The 18,796-nt window shown below is 40.0% G+C and overlaps 1 protein-coding gene across 2 annotated transcripts in view; it reads right to left on the bottom strand.

The window, feature by feature from the left end:
* Positions 1-2,176: 2,176 nt before the first annotated feature.
* Positions 2,177-18,796, bottom strand: part of TTBK2 (tau tubulin kinase 2) — a 218,997-nt gene continuing 202,377 nt past the window's right edge. For both annotated transcript variants that reach the window (XM_077464563.1, XM_077464564.1), the window contains 2 exons: positions 13,816-15,017; positions 2,177-12,987 (listed from right to left, as the gene is read on the bottom strand). In XM_077464563.1, the coding sequence (XP_077320689.1) occupies positions 12,504-12,987; positions 13,816-15,017 (1,686 nt within the window). In that variant the 3' untranslated portion in view covers positions 2,177-12,503. The remainder of the gene's footprint in view (positions 12,988-13,815; positions 15,018-18,796) is intronic.

Raw genomic sequence — 18,796 nt, 5'->3', positions numbered from 1 at the left:
CTTAGGACCATGTGATTTTTCAGTTTTTCTTTATCTGCAAAAATATCAACAATTCTTTGTTTTATATAAATCACCTATAAAGGTTTTATATAAATCACCTATATGTCCTTTGGTTGTGGTTTGGTTCTTCAATAAATTGCTTATTCGTCATTTTCATAGACCCCCCCCCCCCCATTTCCCATTTTGATAAAGCCCACTCTCCCTGATCTGATCGGCCTTTATAACCCCCAGTTCTGATAAAGGCTCCAGGGGTATGGGCAGTGTGACGGGAAAGGGGCAGGGGGCAGCGACAGTGTGACGGGAAGGAGGCATTGGGACATAATTGGGGGCAGTGTGACAGGAGGGGGACAGTGCAACGAGAGGAAAGCATCGCTAATAGAGCAGTTTTGCACAGAGGAAGTAAGGTATTATCAGGGGCGGCTCCCCTTGCTCTGCGATCAGCGGCGGCTCCCCTTGCTCTGCGATCAGCGGCGGTGCTGTGGTGGCTGTCTGAATGCAGGTGCTGGGAGCAGCTCAGGTTAGTGGCACAGACAGTGAGAGAATTAGTCCAGGCCAATCCAATCGCCATAGCCCTATCCCAGCTAGTATCAGCTGCCGACAGTCATCACTCAACTTGTCTCCCAGGGTGGGTGGCACCCCTCTGAAGATGGTGCCCCCTGTTTCGGGCCCTGGTGCAAAGTATTTTTATTTTTTTTATCTGTAATAAAATGACAATCTTTAATGGTCTTTAAAAGAACGATCTGTGAATAAAGTGTATAAATAGCATTATAGTTCAACTTAATATAATGGGTTGCTACCGCTACTGTATAATCCAGATACATCTTGAATTTGCAGTGGATGTGTGTATTCTGGGAATTCAGTAGGCTCAGACTGCACACAGATCACTTCCCATGTTTCACATCTTTCCCTTTCGAACATCACCTGAATTTCTAACATGTTTAAACCACCTGCCGACCACACACTGTACATTTACTGTGACAGTGCAGGCCAGCTGCGCATTATCACATATATATATATATATATATATATCATTTAAAATCTTTTTTGTACTGTAAATACATTTCATAATTGTGTGTGTGTATATATATATATATATATATATATATATATATATACACACACACACACACACACACACACATACATACACACACATATATATACATACACACACACACACACACTCAATTATGAAAAAAAAGGATTTTAAACATAAATTACATACGATCTTTTACAATAAGTTGACCTCTTTCATGCGTACATCTAAAAGAGTAAAAAAATAAAAAATATAGCTCCTCTTTAATCCTTGATTGAAACAATCCCAAACCCCGATTTAAATGGCTAATCCAGGGGCCAGATTATATATAATTTATTTATTATTATTTTCAAAATGGTTAGTTTTTGTCGTATATATAAAAAATAAAAGACCCAGAGGTGATCAAGTACCACAAAAAGAAAGCTCTATTTGTGTGGAAAAAGAAAACTACATAAATTTTGTTTGGTTACAGCGTTGCATGATCGTGTAAGCATCGGTTAAAGTAGCGCAGTGCCGCATAGGAAAAAAAATGGGCAGGTCATGAAGCTGAAGTGGTTTATAAAGTGAGGTGTAAATGAAAGCCCACCTGTATTTACCAGCATGCAGTGGGTAGGTCTCTTGATTCCAGATCATAAGAGGCTATATACAGAAACACTTAATTTAGTGGAAGAGGCTGAAGCAGAATGCGAATATTGTAAAAGGCCAGGCTTTCAAGCAAGATCTCCATGAATTCACACATATACACAAACACCATTTATGTTTTTTTTTTTTTTTTTTTATTTCATCTTTACATGTTCTGAAAAACAAAGCATGTACCTGAATTAATGGCACAGTTTCTTCCAAGTGCCTGAATGTAAACAAATTGTTTACAAACTCCAAAGAAATCTTATCTGGGATTAAGAGAAGACACATTGGACACTTTTATTATAGAATATAAATATGGTCGATAGTGGGATTTCCACCTCTTTACTTTCTCCACTTATAATGCATCACAAGGCTTTCAAAGCAATGTTTGTGAGCAAGGAGATGCATTACAAGTTTACATTGCCACAAGACAGCTAATGAGCAAAATCAATACAATAAAGCAGCTAGTACAAAAACACTAATCTATCACAGTTTGCCAACTACTTTTTTTGTTACTTTAAATAATAAAAAAAAAAAAAAAAAAAAGGTATATAAAAAAAATAAAACACAAAGTGCATTAACATTTTTCCATTTCTGGATGACTGAACAGCATATTTTCAATTGCTGCTGGCTCTGTTTGTGGAAAAGGGGTTAAAAGGTACCCTAAAAATATTAAGAGAAAAACAATAAATACAATTGGATACAGTCTGTCTAAAAGTGGACGTATACGCAAATGGTAACTTAAAGCAATGTAAAAAGTCTCCCTCTTGTTACATGACCCAGGCATTTGAATTAGATCAGGGATCCTCAAACTACGGCCCTCCAGCTGTTGCAAAACTACACATCCCATGAGGCATTGTAAAACTCTGACATTCACAAACATGACTAGGCATGATGGGAATTGTAGTTCCTGAACAACTGGACGGCCATAGTTTGAAGACCCATGAATTAGACACACGTGGTTCCTCCTGTTAACCGCTATGTCACTACTGGACACTATAATGATGTTGGAGTTGGTGGGAGGAACCACAGCGCACTGCGGGGGACATGCTATCAGATACAAGCCAAGTGTTGGGTAGCAGCGGCCCTGGTAGCTTGCTGCCGACATGAAGATTTACCTTGCAGTCTGACAGAACAGTATTTCTCTACTTTTACAGGATTTGATACCCTTTTCCAGCTGGTGACAGTGTCCCTTGAAGAATCTGTCCATGTAAACAGAACTAGGAGCTCAATTTTCTTTTTTGCCTTTTGTATATTCTATATTTTTCCATCTCAAGGAAGACAGTTAACATAGCTTTAGAGTGTATGTAAAGCCAAAAACTAGCTTAGTATAGTGCTGCATAAGCACTTAAGCTTTATTGCTGTGTGATTTTTTTTTAAGCTATTGATTTCTCGCACTTCCTTTTCAAGGATGACAACACCCACCCACCGTCTTACAATGCAGTGGTGGTGTTGTCACCTTGCTTTGTGCACTCCCACTGTATGGCTTCAGGCTGCCATGCATGATGTGCCTGGATGCCTATTCAAGTAATAGGAGGAGGTGGGAGTTGCACTTGAGGAACAAGCAAGTTCACTGCCTTCCTCTACTCCAGACGGCATGCACAAAGCAGCTAAGTGGTCATATGACCATGAAAACAGCCAAGGTTTTTATTTTTTATTATTTTATTTTTTTACACGGGAACTGCCTATTCTACAGGATAACAACTTTTGATAGTATGGGTTTACACTTGCTTTAAGGTAACATTTTCATACAGTCCCACTTCAAATAAACAAAAAAAAATAAATAAAAATAAGTTCATGAAATTTAAGACCTAAATTATACATTGTATCTACATTTTTATAATAAAACCAGGTAGAGAAATTAGTAATACACGGTTGATATTTTTCATTTCATTTGGTGAACTTAGCATCTGATACTCTAGAAACAGAACACATGTGCACCATACTTGGGTTCAGACTTCACAAAACATATTTTAGTTTTGGCAGATTTCAAACCATCACAGTCATTATAAAGCCATTCAGGGGATCTTCCCTCTGCTGGTTCCTCCATAAAGTAAATTCGATCAAAGCGAAAAGTCCTCATAAATGGCCTTGACAGGCGTTAAGGGAAAACACATGACAGTATTTCCTTGAAAAACAAAAGCTAAGATATTGCGTGTTGTCAGGGTGGGATTGGTTGGACGCTTTAGCAAGCATCTTACTTGACCCTCTCACAGTGCATCTTTGCAGCGGTTTACACGGGTTATGCGACAGGTCAGAGTGATTTGTATGTACATACGCTGCACAGCATTGCTTGTGCTAGCAGCATCTGTTATAACAAGGAGTTTGAAGTGCTAAAAGGTGCCATTCTATGTAAATGCTGACAGTTATTATATTGCACTCTCAGCTCCTGACTAGTCAAAAAGCAACCAGCCAGGATTTAAGAAAGCAGCATATGTCTGTGACCTGCATGAAAGTACAAGTTCCTTTGTCTTTTTAACTCTTAATATATTTATAAGCTGCATGGGGTGCACTGTATTCTATATATCAGCCAAGATGGGATATATAGTAAGGACTTAGGCTGCATTTACACCTGAGCTTTTTCAGCTCGTAAAACATCTAACAAGCAAAATACTTTTAATTTCAATGGCATCTGTTCACATCTGAGTTGGCTGTGGCCTAAAGAAAAACACCCTAAGCTCAAAAAAGAACACAAGCTTCTTTGGGGCAGATTACAGGTGTTTTTCTGCTTTTCACATTGGTGACCTGTACAAAATTGTGGAAAAAAAAACGCAAAACGTTGAAATGCTCCGGTGTGAATGCCGCCTTAAGAGACCTTTCACACTGACAGCTCGGGGGCGTCGGCGGTAAAGCGCCTCTAGTTTTAGCGGTGCTTTAACGTCGTTATTAGAGACGCTTTTAACCCCTGCTAGTGGCTGAATAAAGGGTTAAAAGCTACTGATTTCAATGAGCAGGGGTGCTTTAGGAGCGGTATATACACCGCTCCTAAAGCGCCTCAAAGAAGCTGCTTTTAGGACTTTTTTTTTTTTACATCCTGCCAGTGCAGCGCCCCATTGTGAAAGCACTCTGGCTTTCACACTAGGATTGCAGATGAGGCATTTTTCAGGTGCTTTACAGGTGCAATTTTTGCCATTAAAGTGCCTGAAAAACTCCTCTAGTGTGAAAGGTGTCTAAAAGTTCAAAACAGTTATCGCTTGTGTTTATAGAATGAAAGATATCTCAGCTTCTCTTGATATCTATACTGTATTAAAATGCGCTGTAAGGCGATAAAGCTTTTACTTGTTGCCAACATAATATAGCTGAGTAAAAAGAATCAATAGAAAATAAACAATGGAAAAAAAAAAAAAAAAAAACTTCAACAGCAGCTGTAGTGCGGATTTGTTCTCCAGTCTTCAATATAAAGAAGCTCAAGGTAACAAGATCTGCATTCCATTAATTGTTCCCATATAATATAAATCAATTCATTCTGCATAAAAATAAAAACACAAGATGACAAATCCAATACCCCTTGTTCAGTAAAAGTAAGCAGAGAGTCGCTAAAACACATATACCCCTATTTCTATACTACGCAGCCCACTGGTTGTTCTTTGGGGATCTCTGGAGCCTGGAACATTTCTGCCGGTCACTATAAGTTCCTCTGTATTGCTCATTGCACAATTACGGTTATGGAGGTTCTTTACAATGGAAAACTCCATCTTTCTTACAGGTCAATTTGAACTTGTGCTTTAAAAATACGTACTTTTCTGCATAGTATCATAATGAACAAGCTGCGGTGCAGTGACATTCATTTAGAATGGCAGCCCAATGCACTACTGCAATGGTGGCCAATGCAGTGCCACTACACAAGGTAGTGTCTGTTAATTTTGCATTAGCTCAACACACAGCATGAATGAGCCCTAAGTCCACATTCGGACAGCATAGGCACAGTGGAGAAACGCGAGCAAATAGTGCATACTACCACTTTTAAAAGGAAACGTTTCCTGATTCAACTACCATTTTCAAAAGAGGTCTGCAAAGTCAGCTTGGAACTTCTCAAGGAAGATTTACTTGAAAGCTTTTCTTATACTTGCAATAAATAATTTCAAATCTGGTATTTGAGATCATCGGCTCTCTGGCGAGCTTTACAGACTAGGATGATTTATACTCACATGGGATTGGATTTATAATTTTGTCCATGTTTTTAAGCATTTGTCTATTCTTCCACTGTTTATAACTTTGCTACATACAATGGGCGCAGTGTAGATATTGTAAATGTATGGTTCACTATAGCATACGGCAGGTGTTATTGGACCCTGTTGGAAGGTATATGACATTATCGTCCATGCCAGGGCATGATGAACAATAAGTCGAGTTCACACTGGCTCAAGGATACTCAAGTCTCCAATATGGCCAAAGTTAAGAGACAAAATCCCTCAACATAGGTTGCAATTTTTAATGCAACCTTTAGGCTAGGTTCACACTAGTGCAGCTGTGACTTGATCCTATTTTCAGTGTGATTTTGTAGTGCGATTGTGATGCATTTTTCCATGCGGATGCATTTATTTGGAGTAGAAGCATACTATACAAAACCTTGCCAAAAATGCACTAAAATGCATGTATATGCATTTTTTCTTTTTTGAAAATATAATACATGCATTTTTGATGTGTTTTCAATGAGGTCTATGGAGCCAAAATCACACTGCATTGCACCAAAGTAGCACCTGTACCTTCCCCAAAGTTGCAGCACAATTGCGTTGTATTGATGTGAACGGGCACCACTGAAATCTCTATTGTTATGCAATTCTGTGTGACCCGAGGTTACATTTGAAATTGCACTAGTGTGAACCAGGCATTACACCTGAAAGGTTACAGAGTCTGACAAAGCCGCTACATTTTGGAGTTTATGCCCCCTTTTTCCAGTTGCTAGAGAAAGGTGGCTGATCTTTTTGAAGTAATGCCACTGTGTGAAACTCTGTCACCATAATAAAACAAAAAACGAGATATCCTTTAATCCAGATCATTTGATGATGTTTTTTTTTTTTGTGGTTCTTGCATGGGCATCAGAAACTGTTCTGTACATAGGCACCTTCTAAAAGTGGGGAGGCATTAATGAAATGAAGAAACTTGTTAAATAAAAATATTCTCTACACAAACCAACTTTATGTGATACACTGTAACATAGCGCATTATATTCAGGAAACATTTAAATAATCTATAATACAGTTAAATAAATAATGTACAAAAATATACATAGAAGCCAAAGTGGTTAAAGAAAATATTGCCAACCCTTCATACGTGCAGTGCTGAGAATGGATTTATTCATGAGGCAGTATTAAGAGAGAAAAAAATAAAATAAAAAAATTGCCATGCTCGCAAAATACTCGCACGTATGCGTATATGAAAGGTTGAAACATTTTCAGGCACACAAAATAAAAGCAATCTACGAATGTAGAATGAGCACATGATACATCCTTCCATGTATATATATATATATATATTTTATATATATTTATAAATATTTATATATGATATAATTTACTATTAGGGCATGCAGTTATAGGGACAGAAGTTACTGTACAATATAATACAAAGTAAAGGGTTGAGGGTATAGGGCTGCAGCTTGTTCAGGACAGGGTAACCATATAAAAAGACGCACACATTTTCAGCTATATTAATATCCCTTATACCCCCACAGTGCTTAATATGATCGCAATGTTCCTCCAGCACAGCAGAGGTTAAAAGCTTAGGGTTATACATGGACAAGAAAGTTTGCCAAAAAAATCCCTTATGTATCCTAAGGTTGCTATTTTCTGGCAGCAAAAAGCCACAAGGATTTTTGCAATGCATGGAATAAATACATCCTTTTTTAATGGCAGAGCTACATGCAATTCACTGCATATCAATACATATATACAATGCCTTGCTTGCTCTGTGGAAAGATATACACAAACATACATTCAAAGCATCCGCCCCTTAGCACAGAAGAGTTCACCCTTTTTCAAATTCCCTAAGCATATCTGTGCTCTGGAGGTACATGTTCACAATCCTATACACTAGCTTAAGTATTCATTGGCAAGTAGGCAAGAGAAACTGGCCATACACCTACAGAATTTCATTTCAGAGTTTGTAATTTAGAATTTAAAAAAAATAATAAATAATAATAATATAGAGTCCCGGGCAGCCGAGACAATCCTGGATCTAGAGGGTCCTTAGGTAAGTATTGGGGGGCTAATGCATTACGATAAAAAAAACTTCTGCCTTTACGATCACTTTAACGCATTTAGTTCAATAGCTTCTAAAATTTTCATTCATACCATCTATTTGGACTGAATCCCAGACTTATTTAACAAATTTGTTTTGTGCCTAGCATATGCACATTACAATATGTATGATTTCAATGTACCTTTAGTGTTAGAATTTTCAAACTTCTACTAGTGCATGACCAGCCTGGGAATGGTATTTTATCAACTGCTAAGTTACCATAAAACTAGATTGTGATGACTCCAAGGTCTCTCATACACTAGCAGTGATGGCTCACTAAACTAGCAGTGTTACCAGTTACTTTGCTTCTTTTTTCCAGCGCATGAAAAATGCACAGACATGAGAAATATATTTAAGAGGGGCCAATTTACATCAAGATGTACTGAAAAGTGCCAAAAATACCTGAATGTAGTAGTTGCCTAATGTTTTACTTGCATTGAAGTCTACATCAACTATCAAGAGTCATGCACAAGAAAATCACTAATTTCACAGGGAATGACAAAATGTATTAAACCAAGAAAAAAAAAAAAAAAACATAAAAAAAACTAAAAATGTTCACATTTGAATTAAAAATCAGTGGGCCTCACTTTGACACCTATGAACATAAAAGAAGGCGGCATGATCCAAAGTCACTTCACCCAGGTGATACTGCTTTGATACAAAAGTTTTTTACTTTATCTTCTAACCCACAAACATTTTAATCCCATGTGGAATATGCTCTTGTAACTAAATAGCTGTAATCGGACCTATTTTGATTTAGAAATCCCAATATTAATGATTGGTAACCTTCTACTGCATAGACCCTTCTGTTTATTACCTACTACTACTCTACTGGCCATTTACAACATTGTTTTTATAGGTAGAGCATGAAAAATGCACACCCCCAGTTTGTATGCAAAGGTACACATTTCGCATCAGTTTTTACTAGATCTGATACAAACTTGAGAAATTCAGACTGAGCATACAATGAAGAGATAAAAAGGGGATAACAAAATGAAAATCTCACGTCAAAATGATTTAGTAGATCCTTAGCAACAGGTAGCTGAAGTTATTCACTTATGTTCAGTTATGTTCAGTTATGTTCACTTTTGAGCTAGACTCTGCCCCTGCTGCCTCCCCATTAGTCTTTAAAGCGGGATTCCACCCTAAAGTGGAACCTCCACTGATCGGATCCCTCCCCCCCTCTGGTGTCACAATTGACACCTTTCAGGGGGGGAGGGGGGTGGAGATACCTGTCAAAGACAGGTATTTACACCCACTTCCGGGCATAGACTCCCGTGGGAGTCTGCGCCATTTCCTGCCCTGCCGCGCTGTCTGCTGGGACACACACGGGTCCCAGTGACAGCGCAGAGATTTCCTATTGCGCTGCGCGACTCGCGCATGCGCAGTAGGGAACCGGGAAGTGAAGCCGATTCGCTTCACTTCCTGATTCCCTCACCTAGAATGGTGGCGGCAGCAGCCGAGAGATCGATCGGCCTCGGCTACCGGCATCGATAGAACCCGGGACAGGTGAGTGTCCATTTATTAAAAGTCAGCAGCTGTAATATTTATAGCTGCTGGCTTTTAATATTTTTTTTTTGGTAGAATCCCTCTTTAAATGTGATTTGCCGCCTCACCGACCAATAGGGAAGCTTGAGAGGTAAAGCATGGTCCACTTCCATAAAAAAAAAGTGGATATTTAAAGTGATACTAAACACACATTGTTTAATATACATTGTCCTTTCCATTTCTGGATATGGATGATGACACTGTAAATATTTTAATACAAAAAAATAAAAATAAAAGTACCTTTTTTCCTAATGGATATACAGCTGTCACATGACCCAGCACTTTGCCAGCCTGTCTGCAGAGAAACATAAGCAGGAGGAGCTTCTAGTCCTCTGCTGCTGGTCACGTTTCAAAATAAGTGAAAAAACAAAACAAAAAAAATTACTTTGGAATACAGATTCAAAATAAATTATCAATAAACTGTTTTAAATTTGCATACTAAAATATATTTAAAATCAATTCTTTATTATTTTGTAGAAACATGGTGTGGGCAGATTTTTGCCAGTTACAGGCTGTGTCACACCTGTCCAGCCTGTGTCTTAGAATAAGAGGGAGGTGAAGCCACCATTAATGTACATGTAATATTCCACCCCGATTGTATTTCGCTGGTTAGTGGGCATGGTAAAGGAGGGAATGGGCTGTCATTTACCACTATGTATACACCCACGTGCAACTCTATAGTCACATGGGCTGCCCAGATGTGATAGGAAGGAAAAGCTCAGCATTGAATCTCTATAAAAACTGAGCGTGTGCAGAGTTGCCACCACAGCTGCAAAATCCCTATCTGAATTGGAGACATGTACAAAGGGCGAGGATAGAGAGCAGCAGGATCAACCAGGTTTTTTTTGCAGAATACAAAAAAGAACTTCATAGTTACTAAACAGCATATAATACACCATTTATTGATAGTTTTTTTTATGATGTGGGTTTAGTGACACTTTAATTGTTTAGAACTCGGGTACTACTACTGTTTGCCATGCGGTTTTCACCAAAGTAAAACCTCCGCTTGTGCATTTTTGCACAATATGCTCAGCTTGAATTGTCTAAGTTATGACCAGTTTACTTTAAGGAAAAATCTTGAGAAAACATCTACTACTAGTGCTTTTATGGTGATTACATATATGAATCTTCCTATTTCCAGCATAGAAACGAATACTCTAATATTTATGTGCAGACAAGGACTACCACACAATGATCATCCTTTGGTCAAACCCCCTTTACTTACTAAGTTGGTAGAATTAACATTTTTGCAAACAGTACTATCAGGTCGTGGGAGATGATCCTTTTTAATTGGCAGTCAATGGGGGTGATAGCTGTACGTATATAAACAAGACTGGGCATCGATGGCAGTAATGCTTATTCAAATCATTAAAAAAATTTAAAAATATATTTTTGTTAAATTACTCTGCATTGATCTACAATCAAGAGAAAAACATAATGCTATAAATGTTGGGGTCGTGAATTTTGAAAATGCAAACTGCTTAAATACCTCAGGTACATTTTTTAAAAATACCCAAAATCGCAAACGTTAAAATCTCATTTTTGTTAAGGGAACATTAACACACTATGAAACCAATGTTTCCCTGAACAAAAAGAAAAAAAAATAACCCTTGAAGTGCTGGGGGGGGGCCCGCAATATGAGTAGCAAGCAAACTTACCCAGAATTAAGCTTTAAAAAGAAACCTGTTCTAGGATTAATATAGGGCCACAATTGTTGATCTGCCTTACTGAAGATCAGGCAAGTCAGAAGTCTTAAACATACTTGTTCAAAGTCAGTAAACAAGGAACTGAAGAAAAACCTGACTATCTTCTGATGAGAAAGAGTGGAAGTTGCAATTTCGCACTTTCTTAAATCAGATTCCCAGCTTCAGATTTTAGTTCTGTGTGGTTATTAGCTGACTAAATCCCATGATGTCATCTTACATCTCTTGGGGGAATCGTTGTGAGATGTCAGCAACAGAGCTTCCACTATGGCCCAACTGCCTCAACCATTAAGCCAAATAATAGTGTCATACTGGGTAATCACGAAGTCTACCTGCAATATGTTTATTCATGTGGAAGGAGCTGCAAACTGTTTCAGAAGAATTCAGCAGAGATATAAGAAACCATAAGGTCATTCTTTTCAAGGGTGCTCACAAGACTAAAATTGTTTTGGGTGGAGCCAACTTTTAAATGGGGTAGGAATTATGTGTGCAAGATTTATATCTTGCAACTGAAAAACTACATATTCACCTTTTGGGCTAAATTTTATAATGAAGTGCACATAAACTACTATATTCTGTAACCAATGCAGTAGTTATTTTTGTTTTCTAAAAGGGAAGCAATTTTAAAAACATTTCAATTGAGCTATAGGTGTATAAAATAATTCTGCAGCATTTTATTAAAACTGGGTCTAACACTTTACTGGGACATTGAAAAGCTGCTTTTCTGGTGAACTCCAGGAGTTCCCATTAAAGCAGAGATCATGTAAAATACTGGATGGCCTATGGATAACTATAGAAAGTGTTCTTCATATAGCTTCCACATTGGGGAAGAAAAATGAACATGCAAAGCTATTTAATCTATGAACTGGTGCTAAATGATCTGTGGCAATCCAGTTATTGTTAAACTATCTATGAAGACAAGACTTAGTTGAACAACTGCTTGAAAGTCACAGCTTGAAAGTACCATATTTAAAATAAATCAAGTGTTGGTTATGCATTAGTGATATTGGTCATAACATTCAATGTAATGCCATCTGTCAACATTTGGAATATTAGAATTAATTTACGGTTTATGAATGATCCACAAAAAAATTTCTACTCTGAACAGGCAGTGCAGTGGCTCTAGCACTGAATCACAACAGCCCCATCCATCTTCCCGTTTGGCAAGACCCAAACAGATTGTCTTCAGTCTCTTATCACCTCCCATGACAAAAAACATGATTCAGAACATTCAAGTCAATTCTCTTAACATAAAGACCAACACTGATTTGGATTTTAAAATATACAATGACATACACAACATGCATTACAAAAGGATAAATTACTGCTGCAGATGAGGCCAGGCCTGCTTACTATCTGCTCAGTTTATTGGAAACTTTGCTCTCTCGCACAGAGGGCTTTCCCCGGCTGGTTTTGCTGCTTGTTGAATGATGACCACTACCTGATCCCTTGGACAGGTTCTTATTTTGTTTACTACAGCAATGGTCTTGTTGACAGGATCTTCTTGAAGAAGAAGAGCCAGATAGGCTGGGCGGTGATTTGCTTCGGCCTACATAAGAATTTGAGCTTTTGGGCTCATGGTGGTAGGGTCGTCCAATCCTTGAAGAGGAAGAACTGTTGGTTCTTGGTAAAGATGAACTGCGTGGGGAACCACTTGGGCTGCGTCTGGGAATGACAGGGCTCTTCGGAGGTGTTTTGGGACTGTGAGGTGAACCAGGGCTTTTAGACTGGGAGGAACTACGGGGCTTCTGAGATCCTTTTTGAATTATCTGAGCAAGTCTTGAGAGCAGGTCCGAGTCAGAGTTTCCACTTCCCAAAACCTTGTATCGGCGAATCCTGCAAGAAGACAAACACAAACCAAAAAATTATGGGCACTTCTTTAGAAATATAAAATTACTACCAATGTATGCAGTTTATGTTGCTCCATTATAAAAGATGATGGAAGACCAATATTTTTAATCTCAGTGCATTTACAAGTTGTCCGCATAATGATTTTGGCCCTGTACAGTGCACCTGTGCTTTCCCCAAACAGGACCAAGCAACAAGCTCACATTAAAGAGGACCCCGCCAGCAGCTTGTATCACTTCCCTCCCACAGCACTCCTGTCAACTGCTGGGGGTTTAGAGAGATTTGATGCATAGAAAACAGAAGCACATTGTGAATCACCTTGTCTTCTTTTGTGCTTTATTATCAGTGGCAATTCTCAAAAAGGAGAACCACAAACCCAAACAAATGGCAAAACCTTGTCACTCTAAAAGCCAACACTTACACTTTTTACCTGCTCAGAGATGCATGAAATGTTCAACATGGTACATGACTGAATCACTAGCTGCAAAAGTATATTTCTTTGGTACTCCAATATCAATCCTGGCACCAAAACTACCTACACTGAAATGTTCCATCACTTTTAGTTATACTACATATTGTAAAGTACATAAAAAAAAAAATGTCCAATGGAGCTGTGAAGAACTGGATTCAAGAGCACGGAATTTTCCACTTGAATGTCCAAGGGCACATTAAACAGTTATGTTTTTTATATCTATCATCTGAAACATAGGTTTTCGACAGACTAGCCCTTTTAATGTAAAAATTATGAAATTGGCTATTTTGTAAATTCTAACATTCAACATCATCATAAACTGAAAAACATAATCGCTTCCTTACCGTGCCTCCACTCCAGGCCGCGTGGGTGGCTTTCCAGGTGGTGGTCTGGGCAGGAATGGAGTTAGAGGAGCACTGCTGATCTGATCATTGCTAGTCCAGGATACAGGGCGAGGAATTTTGCTCTTTCTTGATTGAAGATTGTGAGATGCAACACTGCTATCATCCGACTGCCTGACATTAGAGTCCGAGACTGTTCTAGGAATAAAGAAAACATCTTTTTCGGGTAAACCTATAGCTGGTGGTGAGGTTTTCTCTTCCAGTGACTTGTCAGAGGCACTTGAGAAGTCACCAAGTAATGACTTCTGTCGTTTTTCCATTAAGAGTCGAACAAGGTCTGTCTGATGAGCTTTTTTCAGAAGAAGCTTTTCTTTAGCAGAGATTGGAGAAGAAGATTCTGAAGCAGAGTCAACCTCCTGAACCAGTACAGGAATTCGGCTATGTCTGGTGGGAAGGGAGGTCTTTGTGTGATCCTTTCCAAATTGTGGAGAGCTGTCACTTAGGTCAAGTTGCTCTCCATTTTTTAGATTTGTTTGATCTTTATCCCTCTCTTGTTCAAGTAACATGGACAAGCTTGTCTTGTGGTCAAGGAAGCCATTAGCAGCAATATTATTCTGTTCTTCATGAAAACCATTTTGCTGAACCTCCAGAAAGTCCCCTCCTACCATAAAGTCAACCATTTGCAGATCTGAAACTACTTCAGGTTTCGCAGCTTGATAATTTGTATGTCCATTTGGCACTGGCTGGAAAGTCCTAGCCTCATTAAGTTGATTAACATCAGACACAGCGCCCTCAGGGGATTTGCACTGCTCAGGGGAAAGTCCATGTGGATGGAAGCCTTTGTTTTGCTCCCGCTTACCTTCAAGGAAACCAAGTAGAGAATTTGACGGAGACTGTACTGGAGTCTCTAAACCTTTCTTATCACTTATTTGGTCACTCTTATTAACTAAGTCTTTATGGCCTGAGTCTAGGGATTTGACACATGCGTTTTCCTGGTTTGTTGTCTCTAAATCTAGTGCCAGGTTTATTTTGTTCGCTAGAGTAGTAGCAGGGTCTTCTGATGCAACATATCCTAAGGGATTTTCTTGTGGTGAAAACATCTCCAAGACATGGGTGTCTCGATCTCGCTTCTCTATATGAGGTCCACATGGAAAGCTTTCTGAAGCCGATTGTGTAGATGTAACCGAAGGCCGAGGAATGGTCATCTACAGGAAGAAAATTCAAATATGGACACACAAAGCACGTTAACACAAGTGATTGTTAGAAGAAATTTGTAAAACGATACGGTCTTCCTTATTTAATAATCCACTCTCTGCAAAGATAACCTACATTATAACAGCTTAAAAGTCATTGCTGATTTCCATACTACTGCTAACAACCTCCTACAGATTCAAAACCTCAATAAAGAAATTGCAAGGTTCTTTTTTAAACCTCTCTGTATATAATATAATATGTTATAAATGGGTAAGGGAATAAGAGAATGACCCTTGATTAGACGCTAGCATAGACCCTGGTATTATTTGGATTACTGTAAAAACCAAACCAACAAATTGCAGAAGCGCTACACTTTTTTTAATAACACTTTCTAAATTACAGTGTTCGAGCGCCTGCTCCAAACGTGACATTTGTTCGGGTGCACGGCCCTGAATGCACATGGGGTGCGCTCAGAGGCATGCACCCAACCCCGCATGGATGTCACAGTGGAAACAGAAGTTGTGTCCATGCAGCCACTGTGCCCCAATTGACAGCTATGGGACTGCCAGCACAGGGATGGATGCAACACCTGTGTATCCCTGTGCTGGTAAAAATGGCCCTGCACGGGGAATGGATTCAACAACCTGTGTGAAAGCGGCACATCACTAAAGACATCCAAAAGGGGTGGATAAAATAAGTCTCCAGGCATTATAAACCAACTTTAATATCCTAAAAGAAAATTACAGCTAGCCACCACCCTCCCAGATGCTGTAAAAGGATTTAAAGTAGAAGTCCATGCAAAATCCCTGCATCTATAGACACCAGGGATCGAACACTAACCTCTCTATACCTGTAAAGAAAAAACAAGTATACATACCTTTTTGGAAGCCAATCTCACCCGCTCCGACCGGATCCCATGCTGAGCTGTCAGCCACAGCTTCTCTGTGTAGGCAGGTGCAGAAGAGACGGAGGACAGCGGGAGCCCCATAACTCTATGGGTGACATCACTTCCCAATCATTTCACAGCCGTTGTCCTCTGCAGAGCTTCAAGGGCTGGAAATCAGGTCGGAGTGGGTCAGATTGGCTTCCAAAAAGGTATGTATACTCAACTTTTTTTTTACGGGGATAGAGAGGTTATGGTTAGATCCCTGGTGTCTATAGATATAGGGATTTTAGATTTTGCATGGACTTCTACTTTAAATAAAAAAATTTTTTTGCTACTTCTCTCTGGTCACTTTACACATAAGTATGCACAATTTTGCTTTACTTAGTAAAGCAGTCTTACATGCAAACAAAGCAGGACTCTATGCAAAACATTTTTCCCTAGTTTTGAATAGAATGGGGAAAAGGTTAGAGCGGCTGTCAGGAGTTCTTGGTGAGCAGATATATTTATCTTTGCAGAAGAAAGCAAGGTTCCATTCAGTGCCGACCACCTGTGTAAAGAGCTAGGCACTTGGTCATGCGACATCTGCTAAAAGAAGGGGTCATGTGATCAAGTGCCTAGGCCTTTACACATGTTGCAAACATATGCAGGAATAATGGTAATACAGCTTTCAGACCCCTTTCACACTGAGGTGCTTTACAGGCGCTACAGTGCTAAAAATAGCGCCTTACATAGTGCCTGTAAAGAGCCTCTCCTGTCTCTCCAGTGTTAAAGCCTGAGGGCATTCACATTGGATCGGTGCGCTTCCAGGACGTTAAAAAAAAAGTCCTGCAAGCCGCATATTTGCAGTTCTGTAAGAGTGGTGTATGCACTGCGCCTAAAGCGCCCCTGCCCATTGAAAATAACGGGGGAGCGGCACTTTGCTGGCGGTTTTAACCCTTTTTTGGCCGCTAGCGGGGGTTAAAACCACCCCGCTAGCAGGAAAATAGCACCGCTTTACTGACGACACTCGTCCGCCCCAGTGTGAAAGGGCTCTAATGCAAACATCTGAATGTGAGTCAGTTTTAGGGTCTCTGTGGAGAGTACAGCTTTTGTTTGCATCAGAAGGCATCACTCCCCATAAAAATGTATAAGAATACAAAACCAGCTTGAAGTAGGTCAAGAACAAATCAACTACAGGTCAAATGCACCTGTCAATGAATTCTGAATAATTTTAGAAGCAACACAGGCTCATAAAGAGACATTGTCATCAGGAAAATAACAGGGAGCGACAACAAAGAGATACAAGCATCCAACACACATCGAAATGACGGATGGCGTTAATGACAGTGTCTCTTTAAAGCGGAGGTTCACTGAAAAATTTAACCTCCGCTTTTTCGGAACCCTCCCCCCTCTGGTGTCACATTTGGCACCTTTCAGCGGGGAGGGGTGCAGATACCTGGGTATTTGCATCCACTTCCGGGCATAGATTCCCACGGGAGTCTATGCCTCTTCCTGTCCCGGCGCACTGTCTGCTGGGACACACATGGGTCCCAGAGACAGCGCGGACCATTCCCATTGCACTGAGCGACTCGCGCATACGCAGTAGGGAACCGGGAAGTGAAGCCGCAACACTTCACTTCCCGATTCCCTCACCGAGAATGGTGGCGGCAGGAGCCGAGCGATTGCTCAACCTTGGCTGCCGGCATCGCTGGACTCCAGGAAAGGTAAGTGCCCATTTATTAAAAGTCAGCAGCTGCAGTATTTGTAGCTGCTGACTTTAAAAAAAAAAAAAAAAAAATTTAGCCGGACTCCCTCTTTAAGGGCTTGTGTTGACAGACTTTAGGCTTGTGTCAATGGGAAAAGGTAGCTTTTTTTTTTCCTTTATTTCTCCGATAACAGTGTCTCTTTCAGGCCTTATGCACACTGGACATTTTTTCAGCTCCTCCTAAGCCCCTGTACACACGGTCGGAGATTTCGACAACCAAATCTGTCGGATTTTGTCCGAAACTGTTGCATACACACGGTCGGACAAAGTTGTCGAAAAATCAGATCTTTCAGAACGTGATGACGTAATTTCGTTACAATGGGACTACATTCAGGCTAGTAGCCAATAGCTTTGATGTAGGAATTTGATCTGAGCATACATGGCACTTGGTACGATCAAAATTCTCTACACATGATCGGAGTATGTCCCATCGGCCCAGTTGGTCGGGAAATATTTCCAACAAGTTGGAAAATTGGGTCCGACTGATATTCCGACGGAATCAGTCCGATACATACCACACACAGTCGGATTATCCGACAACACGGTCCGATAGGACACATTCCGACGGATTCTCCAACCGTGTGTACAAGGGCTAAGGGCATCTGGGTTTTTCTTTCTGTCTCCAAACACCCCTGCATGTTAGCCTGTGTGTCCATGCACACATAGGCTTTTTAGAGAAGTTTAGAGGCAGGGGTGTTTAAAAGCAAAATAGAAAGGAAGAGGCTGACTGGCCTCTATCAAACCACAATTCATAAGGCTCACTTACTTTTCAATGGTATGGCAAGGACACTGCTTTAAAGTGGTTGTGTTACAGACCACTTTTGACTACAGTTAAGCCTATAAGAAGGCTTACCTGTAGATACCTTGGATATCTCTTAAACCTGCATGGTTTAGGAACTATCCACTGTATTAGCATGTGCTGACGTCATCTGCAAATGCGCACTGAAAAAACGGACCGAGCATGCAGTTTCTTCAGCTGCTTTGCTGTTACCGGTGGCTCCCATGCACAAGTGCGGGAGTGACGTCATCGTGGCTCCAGCCAATCACAGCGCCGGAGCCCACGATACACGGAAATAACTCTGGTAGACGTGTTGCCGGTCAGAGCAGTCTGCCCAAACCGGTGCAGGGGCTTTGATCCAAGGTAAGTATTTCATAATGGG

This window comes from Lithobates pipiens, unplaced genomic scaffold (genome assembly GCF_037356315.1).
Source record: "Lithobates pipiens isolate NorthernLeopardFrog02 unplaced genomic scaffold, aLitPip1_a1.2 Scaffold_30, whole genome shotgun sequence".
In the NCBI taxonomy this organism is placed as follows: domain Eukaryota; kingdom Metazoa; phylum Chordata; class Amphibia; order Anura; family Ranidae; genus Lithobates; species Lithobates pipiens.
The sequence above is the reverse complement of the archived record's forward strand: the minus strand, read 5'-3'. Positions and strand labels throughout refer to the sequence as shown.